This window comes from Ambystoma mexicanum, chromosome 1p (genome assembly GCF_040938575.1).
Source record: "Ambystoma mexicanum isolate Mex_15411 chromosome 1p, UKY_AmexF1_1, whole genome shotgun sequence".
NCBI classification, from domain to species: domain Eukaryota; kingdom Metazoa; phylum Chordata; class Amphibia; order Caudata; family Ambystomatidae; genus Ambystoma; species Ambystoma mexicanum.
The window spans coordinates 1,275,749,426-1,275,767,324 of record NC_090921.1 but is presented as its reverse complement, the minus strand read 5'-3'; the positions used below and the strand labels follow the sequence as shown (position 1 = coordinate 1,275,767,324).

Genomic DNA, 17,899 nt, shown 5'->3' with positions numbered 1-17,899 from the left:
CAGACTACCATAGAAGGGTCTTGGACCCCAAGAGAAAAAAAAGGAAAGCATCAGAGGGAATCTTCCTCGGCACAGTGGTATGAAGTTACTACTGGCCTTCCGAGATGGGGTTGGAACCCCAGAATTGAGAAAGAACTGTATGAAACCATACCAGGAGAAGGGAGTCATTCTCTTGGCATCTGACCAAGAGCTGTGATAAAGACGCCAGGGGAAGGGAGTTAATTCCCCCTGGTCAGATTGTGAACTGAACCAAACACCAAGAGAAGGGAAGGGACTCATTCTCTTTGTGCAGGCCCAAGGCCTCTGCTAAAGACATCAGGCGAAGGGAGTAATTCCCCCTGGTTCTATTGGGAACTGCATGAGTATTCAATGCCCAGGAGAATGACTCCCTTCTGTTGATGTACAAAGACCGGGTGAAGCCCGTGAGACAGGACATGGGAGGCATTCCCTTGGTATTGTTTGTCGAGAGAAAACAACTATAAGACACTGGTGAAGAAGCAGGAGAAGGGAGCTATCCTCCTGAAGAAGGAACTCTGTTAGTTTACTCTTTAGTTTTAGTGTGAGGGTTAGAGTAGGATTTGACACAGGATGGTGGAACTTTAGATTTCATGGACATACTGACAATTATTTTCCTTTTATTTCGAGGCACGGAACCCCCTGTTAAAGATAGGAATAGTGAGGTAATTTACTGAAGAAAGAAAAGTCTATAACCAAAACCATGCCACATTTGTGTCAGCTTCCTTCTTCGACACCCTTACAGGCCCCTGAACGCCATCACCAGTACAGAGTTTTGAAGCTCCATTTGATTCTACCAGGTGGACTTGTCAAGGTTACGACCAGTTCAGAAGTCAACACTTGGTTCTCTGAGTTTTTATTGCATTGCTTCAGATCCGTACACATGACTACTGGCAGTGATCCCAGTGTTCACATGAGTAATGAAGGTACTCAACAGGTAGTTGTTTGAATGCTGCCATTCACAGTACAATAAAAATCTGTATAAAAAAAGTTTAAATAACATCATATAAAAGACACCTTGAATGCCAAATGTTCATATCAAAACTGATTTTCCCTGAGAGATTTTGGGTCATGCTCATTTTGAATCATTTCACATTAGGACAGGAAAAGCGGCTCACCAGTGGGAGTGAGTGCCAAAAAAAGGCTGGCAGGGGGCGGGGTCACACAATGAACTTTAAAAGCAGACAGGAGGATCACTGGATAGATACAAAGCACCCTACATTGAAGTGACCATTATGAGGCCATACGCCTGCATACAGTCCAAAAGAATATTGCCTGCAAGGCTATAGCCTCTGTCTACCCCAGGTGAAACTGCAATAGGAGACCAGCTCCAATACAACTCAGGAAGAGAATCTTCAAGGTTGCATCCAGAAATAATACCTTGGAAGTTCAACTGTAGGATTGACACAAAGCATGGGAAAGGCAGCTATAGGAAACAAGCCCGACAGACAGGAAAAACAGGTATAGTGTCACTGACGCACAACATTAATCAGGGACAGCAGCAACAGTTTCACCAATACACTACAGTCATATAGCGTGGTAATAGTATCATAGCCCCCAATGATATTCCACACCGAACCTTCACAGTCCTATACAATCTCATAAGATCAACTTCTTAGAAGGGAGCAGCTCCGGACATGTTCTGGCCACGGTTGTTCAGGATAGCAGCTCACAATGGGAAAAGCTGCCACACAATTACAAAGAGCCCCATGGTTCCTGAATTTCCATGATTGTTTTCACGGTGGATGCCAAAGTCTGCAGCAGTGCCCCTCCAGTGCCGAGTCCAGCAGAAGTCTGTGGCGCGAGGGTTAGAGTCCAGTAGAACTACATTGATCTGAAAGCTTGAGTCCAAAGAGCATAGGACCATTCCAGTTTAGGAGCTGCCAAGGAGGCAGCCCCCTCAGGAAGAGGAACTTGCACTTGGGGTAAGGATTACCCACATTCGCCACTGCTCCCAAGAGTTTTGTTATTCCAGAGCTCAGTCCAATACATCGTCCTGACTCATGATGCTCTCCTGCCATGGAAAGGAAAAAGGAGAACAAAGTGATATACCAAACAGTACAGGTTAACACTAAAAAAAGAAAAAAAAATGTTACTCACTGTAATGACAACAGGACTCTTAGTCGCAAGTCTGGTTTCCCCCCCAATACTCTTGGGTCATCCCAGGGATTGAGGACCAGGTTGGAGCCTGCTGCATAGCAGCATTCTGATACAATTATCCAGCAAGAACCGGTGCAGGCAGGTCTTAGGTTTGCATGCATGCAGCACTTTACTCCCCTCTACCGAGCCCTTCCTCCCCCATCATCAATGCCCAATAGAAGTCCTTTTTTGGGGGAGCGTGTATGGAGTAAAGGGGACTATGGACTAAGAGCACTGTTGTCACTACGGTGAGAAACCATTTCGTACTCTTTACATCCCATCCCCTGTCCTCTATACCATTGGGAGATTTTAAAATATCCTTCAAGGAAAGGGTGGCTGGGAGATTATTGTACAATGAGAGTCTTTTAAAAACAGCCCGCCCAAAGGCTGCATAATTTCTAATGCTGAAGTAAGTAGTGCTTGTAAAAAGAGTGAGGATTGGCTTAGTTGCATATGTCTTAAAAAGGGGTATGCCTCTGCAAGGCAATTAAGGCAAACTGCCATCTCAGAATGTTGTGCAAGGGATGGCCTTGCCTTTCTACCTGTAATCCTCCAGAAACACAGTGACCAGCCATTGAGCCAGCTCGGCCTTAAACGTTGTTGACCTCAGCGACGACCAACCAAAGGTTACCAACAACTGAGCTGTTTCCTGCAATCCTCTGTCCTTTCAAGATAGAATTTTACGACCTTTTCCACAATCTGGGTATGTAGGGCACTTTCAAAGTTGTGCTTGGGAAGAATACGGGAAGTGAAATACACTAAAGGCAACTTTAGGCAGGAAATGTGGGGTGAGTCCTGAGAACCACCTTCTCCCTAATAAAGATGTCAGACTTCTTGGTATACTCAGCCTGTGCCTCACTAAATCATGGGGGCAGAGGGTTTAGAGACTAGTAACAAAGCCTTCAAAGTTGCCAATTACAAGTCTGTCAAGGCTAAGTTTAAAAGGTTTTTGCAGGAGTGTGGAAATCACCATAAAAGGTCCGAGGGACTATGGATTTCCTTTGGTCAGAAAACATTTTGAGAGAAGATTAATATATCTTTTAACAACCTGGCATTGCCAAGGAAACAGTATGTAGCCTTGTAGTGAAGTAGCCCCAGATTGTCACCAGGTACGTCCTGCAAGAGCTGATTGACACCCCAACCTAGTCTCCGCCAACAAGGTAATTCAGGATAGAATGGCATCCAAGATCAAGAGGGTCAGTGTCGTTTTCAAGGCACCAGTAGCAGAAACACATCCATTACTGAGCTCTGGCCGACCCCTTCCTTGCTGCCATATTCTTTTCTGAAAACCACAAATTAATCTGAACAAGGTGCTTATAGAACATGCAGCTAAGGGAAGAAATTGTGGGCAGGGTGCCAGAAGCAGCCAATCCTGCTGATGTAAAAGGTTCAAGTAACTCAGGCGATTACAAGGTGGTTGGCCCCTCAGGTCTGAATACCAAATCCTCTTTGGCCGATGTGCGACTATCAGAATGAGGTGGCAGTTGATTGTGTGCTTCATTTTGCTCAACACCTTAGATATCAAAGGAAGGGGTGTGAACACAGCCCTCTTTCACAGTTCCCTCATTCCTGTCACACTCAAGAGTGCCTGTTGTGCAGCGATGGCTCGAAGCAGGGAATGCAGCAACAGTGTGGTCTGTGCAGCTTCATGGTCAAGGGGAAGAGACCTGTGAAATCGTGCCTGTGCTCGGTCACAGTACAGTAGTTGGAGAGGATGACACACAGTGGTAACCCTCATATGTGAGCTTGGATAGATCTAGGTTTCTTGGCCTTAATATAATCAATCGTGTAGGGGTGTGAAATAAACAGTCTTGGCATTATTAAGTGCATGGGGTCATAGTTCTGGTGTCATGGATTCTATAGAACTCAGCCCATACAAAATGTTTAGTGCCATTTCCTAGAAGCCTACACATAATTGCATTATAGCTTTAAAAAATATTTCAACCATACATAGTATATTGTGTGGCTTATTCGATTCCTCCAGGATTCTTTATGGGGCATTATCATTTATCAGCTTTTGGGAAAAGGTAACGAAGGGGGAGCCCATTAGCATTAGCCAATAAACAGATATTGGATAAAGTTCTTACCAAAAGAAGAACAAATTACTTGCATCTCAGGAATGTTCTTTCTGGTGGATGTCCCTCCCACGGGTTCCTCATCTATGATATCCCTATCCCAGCAAAGCTCTTCTCCCGAATCTCTTCCACCGCCAGGGGGGCGCAGCACGGTTCAATGTCGGCACCATCCGATGAGGCTACATGCTCTGCCCCAAATAGGACGTTGTGCCAGCAAACATAGGGGGCACCCTGCCCCGTGACCTCCATTCTACCCCCTGTCTCCCCAGCACTCTGAAGACGAGGTAGCGTAGAACCAATAGTGTACTAGCTTCCGGCAAAGAGGGACAGATAGGGAGGGCGATGAGGAATCCGTAGGAGGAACATCCATCAAAAAAAAAGATTAGAGAGGCAAGTCATTTGTTCTTCTAATGGATTCTTTCCACCCACAGATTTCTCATCTATGATGATCTAGGACTTCCAAGGGCGAGGAGGGCGGAAGCAACACCACCACCTAAACCAGAAATCTCTGGGAGGACTACCCTACAAAAACGACATCCTGGCCCACAAGGGAATCCAAGCAGTAATGCTTAGCAAAAGTGGGTTAAGATGCCCATGTTGCTGCCTGGCAAATATCCAGGACGGACACGCCACTCTGCAGGGCAGAGGTGGCAGCAACTCCTCTGGGAGAAGGAGCTCAGAGGCCCGCAGGCACAGCCTTACCAGCCACATTGTAACATTCTGAGATGCACAGAGGGATCCACCTGGACAGGATTTGTTTGGTCACATCCCTGCCAGCACCAGCATAACCAATGAAAAGCTGGTCAGCCTTTCTAGCCTCTCTAGCACGAGAGACTTAGAATTATGGGCCTGTACCGGGTCCAGTCGATGACATTGTTCCTCTGCCTTGGAAGGGTGAGGTGGAGGAAAAACACAGGTGGGTGGATTTTCTGAAAGAGATGGAAATCCAAGACTACCTTCGGCAGAAAGGAGGTTCTCAATCTCAACATCACTTTCTCTTTGGAAAAACACAAACAGGAAGGTAAAACAGACACTCCAGAATCGCAAAAGCGATGGCAATCAGGAAAATCATCTCAAGGGGGAGCAATCTAACAGAACAGGATGACGGGGCTCAAATGCAGTGCCCATAAGAAATGTTAAAACTACATTAAAATCCCATGCCAGAACCACAAACCGGCAGGGAGGAAACTGTTACACACACCCCCACCCGAACCCCCTTTCCCCTCCCCTCTGCGAGGTAATCCTTTACAGGGGCAATCTGCAGCCCACCTGGGCCAAAGACAGCAAAACATCCAACATTGGGGATAGAGGACAGGATGAAGGATCCAGTTCCCTCTGCCAGCATCAGATTGTAAATTTACACCACATGTAGGTATAAATAGATTTCTTAGTGGGCCTCCAAGCTGAATGGAGCACAGAGGATGCAGTCCGACAAGTTCCACTCCTTGTATCTCAGCCTCTCAGAAGCGTGAAGGTTCATGACGCTAGGGTTTGGGTGGAGGACCCCACCCCTCAGAACGGGAGAGCAAATAGACTCTCCTCGGAAGGCGCTAGGGAGGCCAGATGGACACGTCCAGCTACTCTGCCCCAGACTGGGCCTCGAGAATATGGTATCCTATCAGGATCATCATAGTTCCGAACAGGCGCAATCTCCTAAGAACCAGCGGAATGACAGGGATCACATAAAAGAGGTTGAAAGTCCATTTGACGGCCAGTGTGTCCCCCAGAACTCATAGACGAGGAAATTCTCCTGGAGCACCACAACTCGCATTTCCTGTTGACACTGGAAGTGAAGAGGTCCACCTGAGGAGTTCCCCCACAGGAGACGATATCCTCCAGAACTTTGTCTTCTCAAGGCATCCGCTGGGACATTCTCGTCCGGCCAGGTGAACCCCCCCCCCTCTCCCTCAGAGACCCTGTTCTCCACAGCTCAGAACCACAGTTGCATTGCAAGGACTACCCACCACCTCGTTTGTTGAGGTAATTCATGGCCACTGTGTGGTACATCAGGATCAGCACAGTCTTGCATTTCACAGAAGGGAGGAAAGCGACCAGGTCCAGCCTGATCGCCCGCAGCTCCAGCAGGTTGACCTGTTAACTGAGACTCTCCAGGAGACCAATGTCTGCGCAACGTAATGTCTAGCAAAATAGGCAGTTCTGAGCGCGGAAGTAGCTCAATCATGCTTTTTGATAGATGCGGACAGACCTCCTCCAGTAGAATGGGGCCTGGAGACGAAGGGCTGGCCGGAGGGCTGTGATCCCAGAGGCGCTGAAAGAATAGAAGGCAATATCCCTGCTGAATGGCCTTTAAGACCGATGGGTCGAATGTGGTCTTCAACCATACTGGGCTGAACAAGGAAAGCCTGCCCCTACACAGTTGACGAATGGCAATGCCTGTCACTGAGGTTTGGCGCCCTCAGGTACGTCAGGGACTGCATTACTGCAATGCCCCCTTGCTGGGCACCCCTTTCTCTGACTCTCGTGAAGCGCCTGCCTGGACCACTTCCGGGAGCACAATGACCACGGCCCATCAGGGCAAAGGTGGGAAAGGGAAGAAGACCCCCTACCCTGAGACAACAGCTGTGCAGAAGGTTGTTGTACTGCTATCCCCAAAGACTTAGCAGTCACCTTGGAAGAACAGACCTTTTTGGAATGCCTCATCAACTTTAGCTCCAAAAAGGTTGTAGCCGTTGCATGGCAAATCCAAGATCCTAGACTGGTCTTTGGCAGCAAACCTCCCCCTCACCCACGTCCTTCACCACGAGTGGCGTCTGACCACTGTGCTAGTTGCTGTGACCCTTCCCACACAGTCAGCGGTGTCCAGTCCCTATTGCAGCATCAGACATGCCGCCTCGTTGTCTGAGACCAAGGACAGGAAGCCATCCCTCATCTCTCGCTCCAGGACATACTCTGCTGCATTGGCCATCACTATCCAAAGGCCGAAGGAGAACCTCACCATGGCACAAGAGGCATTTACAGCATGCAGTGAAAGATTGCTCTTGACCCATGCGTCAAACCTCTTACTTTTTGTCTGGTGGAAGGGACGGGAAGGTAGAAATCTTCAGGCTAGCCGCCTCTGTCTGATACCACCAGGCGAAGCATGGGAGGAAGGAAAAGGGGTAATCAGATGATGTTTCCTCACCAGATCCCGGTCCACTGCTGGAACAGGAGGCAGCTTTCTCACACAACTCCAATACTGGCGCCTCCACTACCACATTCAAGGGCAGGAGCATCTCATTTTGGGGGGCATTGTTCAGAATATCACAAAGCTCATATGCACTATATGCTCCATCCAGGTGCCCTCTCCCAGGCACAGCACATCTTTACCTTTCCCTTAGAATTCTTCTGGGAAATCCGCCATATCCCTAGAACCATAGGTTCAAGCCCTAACTGGACCTGGTTCCCGCCTCGTCATAGAGGTCATACATGCTTGACATGGTGGCGTCCCCAAGGAGTGGAACTTATTCCCACGGAACCAATGATGAAACACGCCACCATAGCCAGCGCTGAGGCCACTGCCCCCTCAGTCTTAGCCTGGTCCAGGCCAGAGCCCTTAGGCATGCAGGAGTGGTCCTCAGAGGGCCCCCTGCCGGTCGCAGCAGACACGGTGGGACCATGTGGCGCCAGAGCGGATGGCCCAGTTGCCTGTGCCACAGGTGCCGTGGCCAGAACCTCTGGTGCCTTGGCAGACATGTCCAACGTCTTCAGGCAGAGGTTTTCCCATTCCTCTAGCGTGGAAGACTGGGTAGGAAAAGGTACCTGTGCCGGTCACTCAGGGGACTCCATGGAGCAACGGCTCCTCTTAAAAGACGAGGAATAACAGTGCGAGGACTCATTCAGGGAGCAGGGCCTCTTCCGATGCTGCTTCTTCCTCTTGTCCTTTTTTCGTGTGCAGAACCACTTGCTCTTCAGAGCATCGATCTGTGCTGTGCGACCTCAACAACAGAACCTCACCCTTTGCCTTGTGGACGAAAGTGAAGATTTTTGCCACTCTCTCGCACAGGGCCTTGGGTGCATGGACTGGCATGACCTGCAATCATGTGCGTCATGCTCCTCACCCATGCAATATAAGCAAATCCTATGCGGATCCGAGGCTGACATTTGCTGCCCGCAGTCCGCACACTGCTTGAAGCCCGGGCCCTTGGAATGCATGGCCATGGCATATTTAGAAAAACGGTAGATAAGCTCGCCAAGCATGTTCAGATCAGCAAAGAGAGTGTGTGTAAAAAAGGAACTGTGGTCACGTGCCTCAGCACCACTATATAACATATATCCTAGTCCTGACGTCATATCCTGCGCGCAGGGCACGTAGAGAACTCTGGCGGAGTCGATGCCGAGCCGCACCCTCTGCGGCAGAATATTCTGGAGAACAGCAGAGCTGGGATAGTGCTATAGATGAGGAATCTGTAGGAGGAAAGAATCCATTCGAAAGAAAGGAAGCAACCTGGTTATCCCCTCTACTCTTCCTTTAGCTTATCCCACACACACCAACCTGTGGGGTTCCACAAGGCTCATCCCTCTCGCCACTACTCTTCAACATCTACATGACACCACTCATCAAAAGGCGTGGACTCACTTGCTACAACTATGGAGATAACATGCAAATCTATCAAATCAATACCACCAGAGAACTGGAACAAATCCTTACCAACTGCCTCAAGCAAATAAAAGGAAGGATGAGCACCAACAGCCTAAAAATCAACCAGGACCATAAATAAAAATATAACAAGAAATCATGATCACGGCCAATAACCCATTGAGTCAACATCAGATTCCATGGCCTAACAAAATGGGAAACTGACTGGAACCTACCAAAGTTACAAATCTCAGACTATTAATGGACAACGACTTAACACTAGAACCACAAGTCAATGCTTCTTCTATCTTCCTCCATCTCCGCAAACAGATACTACCTTCCCACACCGAACACTCGCCATCATCTCCCTTCTCATGTCGAGAAGAGTACGCCAACAGCATCTACACCTTGGAATGCCAGACCACCTTAACAAAATACAACAGCTACAGGATGCAGCACTAAAACTACTCCTCAACACTCCTTAAGAGAGAGAGTGCATATCACACCAGCACTATGATCCCTACTCTGGCAACCAGTCAGGATTACCTTCAAAACACTATATCACCCACAGAGCAATCCATGGCCAAGGAGAGGAATTCATGTAACAACAATCTCTACACTGACCTTTCTCGTCATCAACTCTACTAAAATGCTCCATTTCCTACAAACACTGCTTACCCAACAAATGCAACAAACGTGCCTCTACCACAGCGCCAACTTCAAATCACACAATTAACTGTAGAGCCCCTCCGACACCACATTCAATCATAACACACCCAATCTCCAACATTATGCCAGACACACAACAATCTTATACAGACTCACACCACCAAACCCATGCCATCTAGAAACAAACCCAACACATAGTGACCGTTTGTTACCGAACTGAATCCACCATGAAAATGGCAGTAGTGTACAGTATAAAGCTCATTAAGTCTTCTAGCCAAAACATAATTTTGTCTCTACAAATATTGATCACCTTTGCAATGGGCTAGAAATTCACAGACAGGTGTGCAGAAGCTTGTTCACAAGACTTGGTTAGTTTAGTGTGAGTTTTTGTAAGGAGCAAATAACCTACCATTGTCGAACACCTGCCAGTCAAACACAATCTTGGGGTTAACGAGGAAGGGTGCAACACATTTTCAGCCCTCATGCAATAAAATGTGCAAGAAACACCTAAACATAACGCAGAAAAGGCTGCATGGGTCTGAAAGAAGAAACTTCATTCCACAGAGTGAAGCCCATAATGAAAAATGAGTGATGGTAGGAATTTCCATCTGGCCTGTGCCACCCACTCTTTTTGCAATTTGACTGTATTGATGGTCCATAACTTTGAAATGAGTCCCTTTCATTTGGTTCATGCTTTAGGCCAGGGAGACCTATGGTGTCTATGTTAGGACAATGGTGACAGTGACCACAAACAAGGTCAATTGATGCTAGAAAGGTGTCAAGGGACGGTTAAAGTATATCATTTTCAATAAGGAGAGGCAGTTACAGAAATGGCATATCTCCCCTTTTTGATTTTTCTTAAAATTTGGTTGGCAACACAGCACCCTAGTATCAGAATTGCCATAGACTAGACCATTGTTTGCTTATACAGCCTTAAATTGTGATAGCAGTAGATGAAGGGGAGGACGGATCTCATATGGAAAATTCTTTAAGGATTAACATGCACTATAGAAATAAAGTAAAAAAAAAGGCTTAAAGAGCTTAAATAGCCAAATACTGTAAATAACGCAACATTCATCCCCGATTCTTTAATACCAGGAATCCCCCATGTGCTGATACTCCAGCAGGAAGGCCCTACACTGGCATAACATTCTCCTGAAGGATTACGTGAAAGGTTAGTTTCAGGAATGTAAGCTTGCTCTTGTATTCTGCTTTGGTTATCTGGCTGTGTGGCTCTCCCGTTGTTGTGGCAGATCATTTATCCAATTTCAAAGGGGGACTGGAGGGGGAGCTGCCGGAGAAGCATTCAGGGTCCACCTGCGAGCCAGTCCTGTTTTTACATTTCACAATAAAAGGTTTTGAGTTGGCGGGCCTGTGGAAATTCAGCAGCCCATACCAACAAGTAAAGAGTATGTCTACCTCCAAAAAGGATACCACTGGGTTAATCCACAATTATGGCAACATCCAGGGGAGAGGGACAAACCCCTGCATCCGACCATTATGGTCCATTTTTCAAAGCAGAATCACACTATTTGATATATTATATGATATTTTTATTTATATCGCACTCCTCAGAGCACGATTTGACCCTTTCCATAAAGGCTTTAATTACTGGTATCTTCCACCACAATACCTTTTGCTGTGATGTGGTGTAGGCTAACAGAGCAGCCAGATGAACCTTTAGGGAATTGAAGACTAACCCAGAGTCCAACAGGTGGGTTAGATACAACACAATGTGTGAGGGTGAGCAATCGATGGGATTGACGCCCTTGGAATTGCACTAGATGACAAAAACGTTTTCATTTGCTGGCATAGCAATAACGTGTATTAGGCTTTCTCGCTTCCCTGAGTATGTCCAAGCATCTCTGAGGGTGTTGCAAGTGTCTAAGCTCTATGATTTTAGGAGCCAGGCTGCTAAGTTCAGAGTTTGTGGGCAGGGGTGTAAGGTCTCCCTCTGTCCTGAGACAACATGTTGTACGGGCAGGGCAGCTTGACTGGTGGGGAGAGGGACATTTCCATCAGGTGCACGAACCAGGGTTGGCGGGTCCACATGGGAGCCACCAGTATCATGGTAACTGGTTCCTTGTTGAGAAGGGGAGTAGTCGGAGGGGGGGGGGGGGGAGCGTAGACAAATTTTCCCCGACCAAGTTATCCAGAGACCATTCCCCTTGGATCGGTTCTGAGGGTACCTGGAGGCGTAGTCTTGGCATTGGGCGTTCTCCTGAGTAGAAAACAGGTCGATCTCTGGGAAACCCCATTCTGCGAAGACGTTGGACACAAAGTCTTCGTGCAGCCGCCATTCGTATTCTTCTGGCAGAGGAAAATCTCTGCTGAGTACGTCTGCCAGGAGATCGAGTTGCCCTGGAACATGTTGGGACAACAAAAACATCTTGTGTTTGAGAGCCCATATCCAAATGTTTTGGGACAGCTTGTATAGCCCTGGAGAGCGAGTGCCCCCCTGTTTGTTCAGATAATACATTGCTGTAGTGCTTTCGGTTAGGATCAGCACTGTCTTCCCTTGCAGTTGCACCTGAAAGGCTTTCAATGCTTTGAACACCGCTAGTAGCTCCAGTAGGGTTATATAGTTGGACGCTACTTGAGGGGACCACACTCCGTGTGCTGTCTGCTGAAACAGATGAGGGGGGCCCCCCCCCCACCCCGTGAGAGATGCGTCTGTCATGAGAGTGGCTTCCACTGCAGGGGAGGTGAAGGTCTTCCCCTTCAAGAGGTTCTCTTGACCACCACTGCAGAGAGAGAACGAGGGCTGGCGAGACAACTAACAGATCTTCCTATTGTCCGCTGGCCTGACACCACTGGCTGTGGAGCCACTCTTGCATGGGACGCATGCGCAGCCGCGCGTGGGGAACTAAGTATATACAGGACGCCATCATCCCTAGCAAACGTATCGCTTTGCGTACCGTCACCTCCCGACTGGCTACATATTGAGGAATCTGAGAGAGCATGCTCTGAACCCTCTCGCTGGAAGGGAAGACAGGACCGTCTTCCGTCCAAATTAGCGTTCCCAGAAATTGTTTTACTTGGCTGGGGACCAAGCTGGATTTCTTTTCGTTGATTGAAAAACCCAGGCTGAAGAGGAGATCTACTGTTTTTTGGGTGTTCAAAAAACAAGCGTCGAACAAGTCCCCCGTAATGAGCCAAAAGTACGGGTAAACTGGGACTGAGTCTGCGAAGGTGTGCTGCTGCCACTGCCAGGACTTTGGTAAACACCCTTGGCGCCGAGGCGATGCCAAAGGGGAATACTTTCAACTGGTAGTGTTTGTCCTGGATCATGAACCTTAGGTATTTTCTGTGCGCTGGCAACATTAAAATATGAAAGTATGCATCTTTCATATCCAATGTTGCCATGAAGACCCCCTGTTTCAGCAACGGGATCACCTCCTGCAGTGTTAACATTTAAAACTTCTGGGGTTTTATAAACTTGTTCGCTGGGCGGAGATTCAGAACAGGACGCATGGTGAGATCCTTTTTGTGTACAAGGAAGTACACTGAATAAATACCCTTGTTTACCTGAAGAATAGGAACGACTTCTATGGTGTCCTTTCCCAGCAGTGCTTCCACCTCTTGGATCAGGATCTCCAGATGGTCCGGTGAAAGGTGCCGTTGAGCGCTGCGGTCTGAACTGTGGAGGTCGGGCGAATTCCACACAATAACCGTGGGCAACCGTCTTTAAGACCGGCTGGTCGGAAGTTATCCCCTCCCATGCCTTGAGGAAAGATGTTAATCGCCCCCCCCCGACTGGGGAGACATGGGAGGGGACCTGGACTTTGTGGTCATTTCTGACCAGAGGCTGTGGCTCCTCTGGGATTGGGGCCTCTGGCTCTACCTTTGCCGCGTTTCTGACCCCTTGTGAGGTAGTAAGTAGGGCTTCCGGATGCTTGATTCGTGTTGAAGTTACCCGTGCCATAGTTGTTCTGACCGGCACGGGCTTGTCCTCGAAAGGACCACCGAGAATTATTACCCCTCTGGGAGGAGGGTTTTTGTGTAATCTGGTGCAAAGACCCAATAGTCTTGTGCTCCTTCTTGGCCGACTCCAACGCTTCATCAACTGCTTTCCCGAAGAGGTTAGTCTCATCAATGGGTTTATTAATGAGGGAGGCCTGAGTCTCAGGTCTGAAGCCCGATGTACGCAGCCATGCGTGTCTTTTCAGAAGAGTGCCTTGTGCAAGAGACCTGCCTGCTGTTTCTGTAGTGTCCAGGGTGTTCTTCACCACATTCTGGTTAACCAGTTTTCCCTCCGAAACAATGGCGAGAAGCTTTGTTCTGGTGGGTTCAGGAACCTCCTGGAGGCCTTCTTGGAGTAAGTTCCATTGGGCATCAGCATAGCTTGCTAATAACGCAGTATTATTAGCAATCCGAATGGTGTATACAGCTGCTGATGTTATATGCCCTGGGCAAACGTCACCTTTTAGATTCCTTGTCCGGTGGCGATTCTCCTGCGGCAAGGGGGTACCCCTCCTTGCCCTCTTCCGAGTGGGAGTCACTACCAGCGAGTCTGGGATGGCGTGCCCTTTGATATACAGAGGGTCGGTAGGAGAAGGCCGAAATCATTTTTCGACTCTTGGGTTCACTGCTTGTGTCTGAGCTGGTGTGACCAAAGAGGGAGCTACCCGTCTCTTAACCGCATTAAGGAGGGGGATGGATTGACTCACTGAAGGTTTTCCTTTAATAATATCCTCCACGAAATCCTGCTCCGGTACCGCCTCTTGAGTGGCAATTTTGAAGAATTCTGCAGCCTTTTTCAACATGGAGTTGAAAGCCATTTGGTCATCCACAGGGGAGGCCTGGCGAGCCGGGGTGGACGGAGGAGAATCCAAACACAATATATCAGTGTCTTGATCCTGTTGTGTCCAAGGGTTTTCACCTTCCTGCTGGATTTCCTCCCAGTTGTCAGTCGTACACTGTTGATCCTCCTCATAGTTTGAGAAAGGAAGCTTCCTCTTCTTCATTATAGATGTCTCTATGTATCCATCTGGATCACGTCTTGTTGGAAAACCTGAGACTGATCTACTTGAATTTGGGGGTCAGGGTCTAACTGAGCCCTTTTTGGGGGCGGATGATCAGAAGAACTGATAATCCGCTCTAGCCGATCCATACAACCCTCAAACTTCTCTGCAGGCCATTTAGAGGACCCAAATGGGCCGGCACGAGGAGAAATTACGTTTTCTGCACCTTGGCGTCGACGGGAACCTCCAAGGGTGTCGGAGAGAGTCTCTTCACTATCTACGCAAGTTCCATCGGAATCGGGAATCTAATCCGCCGAAAACATTTCCGCGGATCGATTCATAACCTTCGGCGGGACTGGAATAAGGCTCACTGCTGCTGCGATTCTTCCGATGCTACTTTGGATAGTCGCCGAATCGTTGTGAGACAAAGGCTCCAGTGATTTGTCGGCAGTACAAGTACCGTCCCTGCCACTAGGAGGTTTAGCGGATTGGGTTCCGGGTAGAGGCCTAGTCGTAGTTTTTGGGCCTACTGGAACTCGTCGAAGCGTCGGGCTCCCGACTTTCGACATGTGTAGGATTAGGAGTGGCGCCCTTGGTTTGTTTTGGTTGCCCAGTCGCCATGCGCTGCTGCGAATGTGGGGAAGGCCTTGGATCAGAGCGATCCAGCAAAGACGTTGGCGGCCCCGTTGGCGCTTTCGCCGAAGTCGTCGAAATTGGCGTAGGGGTTGTGTGCTTCGTGCAATGCGCTTGTACGCCCCTGTCGCCGGGTGTGGTCCCTGTAGCAAGACCAGAGTCGAGCCTGGAAGGGTCAGTGACGGGTGTGGCGGATCTAGAAGTGTCCACCTCAAGGTCTATAACATCCGTGTTGGACGTTTGGTCATCTGAAGTACCCCGTCACTTTCGGCTGGTGTGGCGGTGGGGTCCACGAGTGACATGCCGTACGCGGCGCTCCTTAAGGGTCTCGGGCTGAAGGAGTTTGCACGCCGCACACTGCTTCTCGTCGTGCTCTAGGGGGGGAAGACAGGCGTTACACGTCCCGTGCTCGTCCTTCCAAGGATATCTGACTCTACACTTGGGGCAGAATCTAAAAGGAGTCCTTTCCATAGCAAAAGGGAAGGATGACCAGATCGAAAGGGAAAAGGAGGAAGGACATACTAAACAATATGGCCACCGACCCCACTCTCCCCTACTGTATAGGTCGGCCAGAGGGCCCGACCACGTGGACAATCCGGCCGCCGGATCTTAGGCGCCGAAATCCACAGACCGACTATTCCCCCGTAGTCTTCGTCAAAGTTGTTGTTATTGACGAAGTGACTTAGTGGGGAATAAACCGACAATTCGGTAAAGATAAACAATGTCTCTAGTAAGAGCTCCACTATAGGGCGACCAGTTATCTGGGCGGAAAAAAACAATCTGAGGGACCTCAGCGCGTGAGGGATTTTGGGTACTACACACGTCAAGATAGGGATAGTGTTACAGACACGCCTATGCCGACGTCCCTTTTCGGTCTCCGAAAGACAAGATGCAATACTCTGCGGTTACCACTGGATGTCGGACCATATACACAGCATGCGATTCTAAGCAGATTAACAAACATCAGAAATTATTTTTTAAACTGGTATCGTTGGCATGCCGATTTCCTGGGATTGGACTTAAGAGGTGGTGGCACCTTTTACTGTATTTATTTTTTCTGTTCACATGTCAACTATGGTTTCTCCTCTGCCTGTATCCTACACGTTCTTTTGAACATGTAGGCACATTAGATGATAGATTTTCTTCTTGAATTTATACCAGTCTGGCTTTCATCGTTTTGTTTCCTTACTTCATTAAGTATTATTGAATTGGAGTGTTTAACTACTAAGCCCTGAGTCGTTCAAAGAAAATGCCCCCAAACTGTCTTCTGCAACCAGATACTGAACAGCTTAATGACTTTCAGGATGTCACTTTCCTACCTTTTGCGAGATCCAGGAGAACCAGATTTGGGGTCTTGCTGACAGTTGGTGCTTCCTGTAAAGCTCTATGCCAATGATGCTTTACAAATGGCTCTGGTCCCGCCCCTATTCCTTGGAACGTCCCAAGCATACAGAGGAAAGGGGACAGGACATAAAAGCATCAAACGGATGCAGGACGGGTGGAAAATCTGGGAGATGTCTTGCCTGACTGACTCGAGGAATGAAAGCATTTATTTAGACAGTAAAGAACAACCAGTTTGCTCTGGTACTTTAGGGTCAATGTGGATAGGCAAAGCCAGTTAAGCAGAATGGGAGCTTGGCTAAAGAGGCCTGATTTTTCTAGACCCAGGAGGAGGCAAGCAGTAGTATTCTTCAAAAAAAATCTAAAGACAAGGCGACCTCCGTTAGCAATTTCTATGAAAATCCTCCCCAAACGTCACAATTCAGAATTCTACAGGCTTTCAGGATTAGGCCGTTTTGTTTTTGCAGTCATTACAATGTCTCACAACTTGTGAATGCTTGTCCTGCTCCTACCGCATAGACATCATACCTATAACAAAAGCATGAAGACTGCCATCTTAAGCTATTCTTGAAGCATCAAATCGTACCATGTTTTTGTGTGCGTGTAGAAATCATTTCTTTTGTATACTTCACTGGATAAGTCCGGAGCATGTACATTAGCATTCCACTACATTTTGCCAGCAGATTCCTATGCTTGGGGACGAGGCCTTCCTTTCTGTTCAGTATACAAAAAGGAATAAATCTCACGCTGCAATGCTATCCTTTGTACCACAAATAAAACACTGCCGCCAAGGTAATCTACCAGATAAGGCTCTTCCTTGGCATCACCTACTGTCCTAGAGCTCACTCTCAGTACACTTATGGTTCTACCAGTAGTCGTATCCCTTCTCAACGATTGCAATGCTACCTATATAGTCTCCAAGGTGAGTTCCAAACAGAATCATGGAGCCCACCTCTTCAGCTTAAAATACTTTCATGCAACCCCCAAAGACAAAGATGCTGCGCTGGCTTCAAAAACTTAGAAAGGGCAACCTCAAACGAGTATCCAGCAACTTCTCTGCCTTGAACCTGATCATTTGACATTCACAAAAACTCTGAAGGCCCCACAACAGCAATTAGACCCAGGCTGTTTCTGACTATTCTGTGCAGGCCCCCCACCCCCACCTTAAGCATTCAGAATTGACTAACAGCGCAGAAGAGTGCAAGAGAATGAATTAGATTAGCCCCTTTGAAGCCAGAATGATATGGAGAGCCCAGAGGCATGAATGGGTAAAGGCATGGGGGGCATGAGAGAAGAGAGTTTAATAGGATCTTGGCTCCCCGAAAACCTAAAGCTTGTAACTGATTGTGCATATCCTCATTGCGCTAGTGAGACATTTGTGGAATAGATTCTCCACGTATGTAGGCTTGCACCCAGGATAAAGTCATCCCGTCATGCTTGTCCTAGAAACCACCCTGAGCAGCTACCTCTCCTGCCTTTTCTGAATG

The 17,899-nt window shown here is 48.1% G+C and overlaps 1 protein-coding gene across 4 annotated transcripts in view; it reads right to left on the bottom strand.

Moving 5' to 3' along the window:
• Positions 1 to 855: 855 nt before the first annotated feature.
• The window catches only part of BCL2L12 (BCL2 like 12), a 513,616-nt gene continuing 496,572 nt past the window's right edge, over positions 856 to 17,899 (bottom strand). For all 4 annotated transcript variants that reach the window (XM_069605212.1, XM_069605217.1, XM_069605213.1 and 1 more), the window contains one exon: positions 856 to 2,029. In XM_069605212.1, the coding sequence (XP_069461313.1) occupies positions 1,994 to 2,029 (36 nt within the window). In that variant the 3' untranslated portion in view covers positions 856 to 1,993. The remainder of the gene's footprint in view (positions 2,030 to 17,899) is intronic.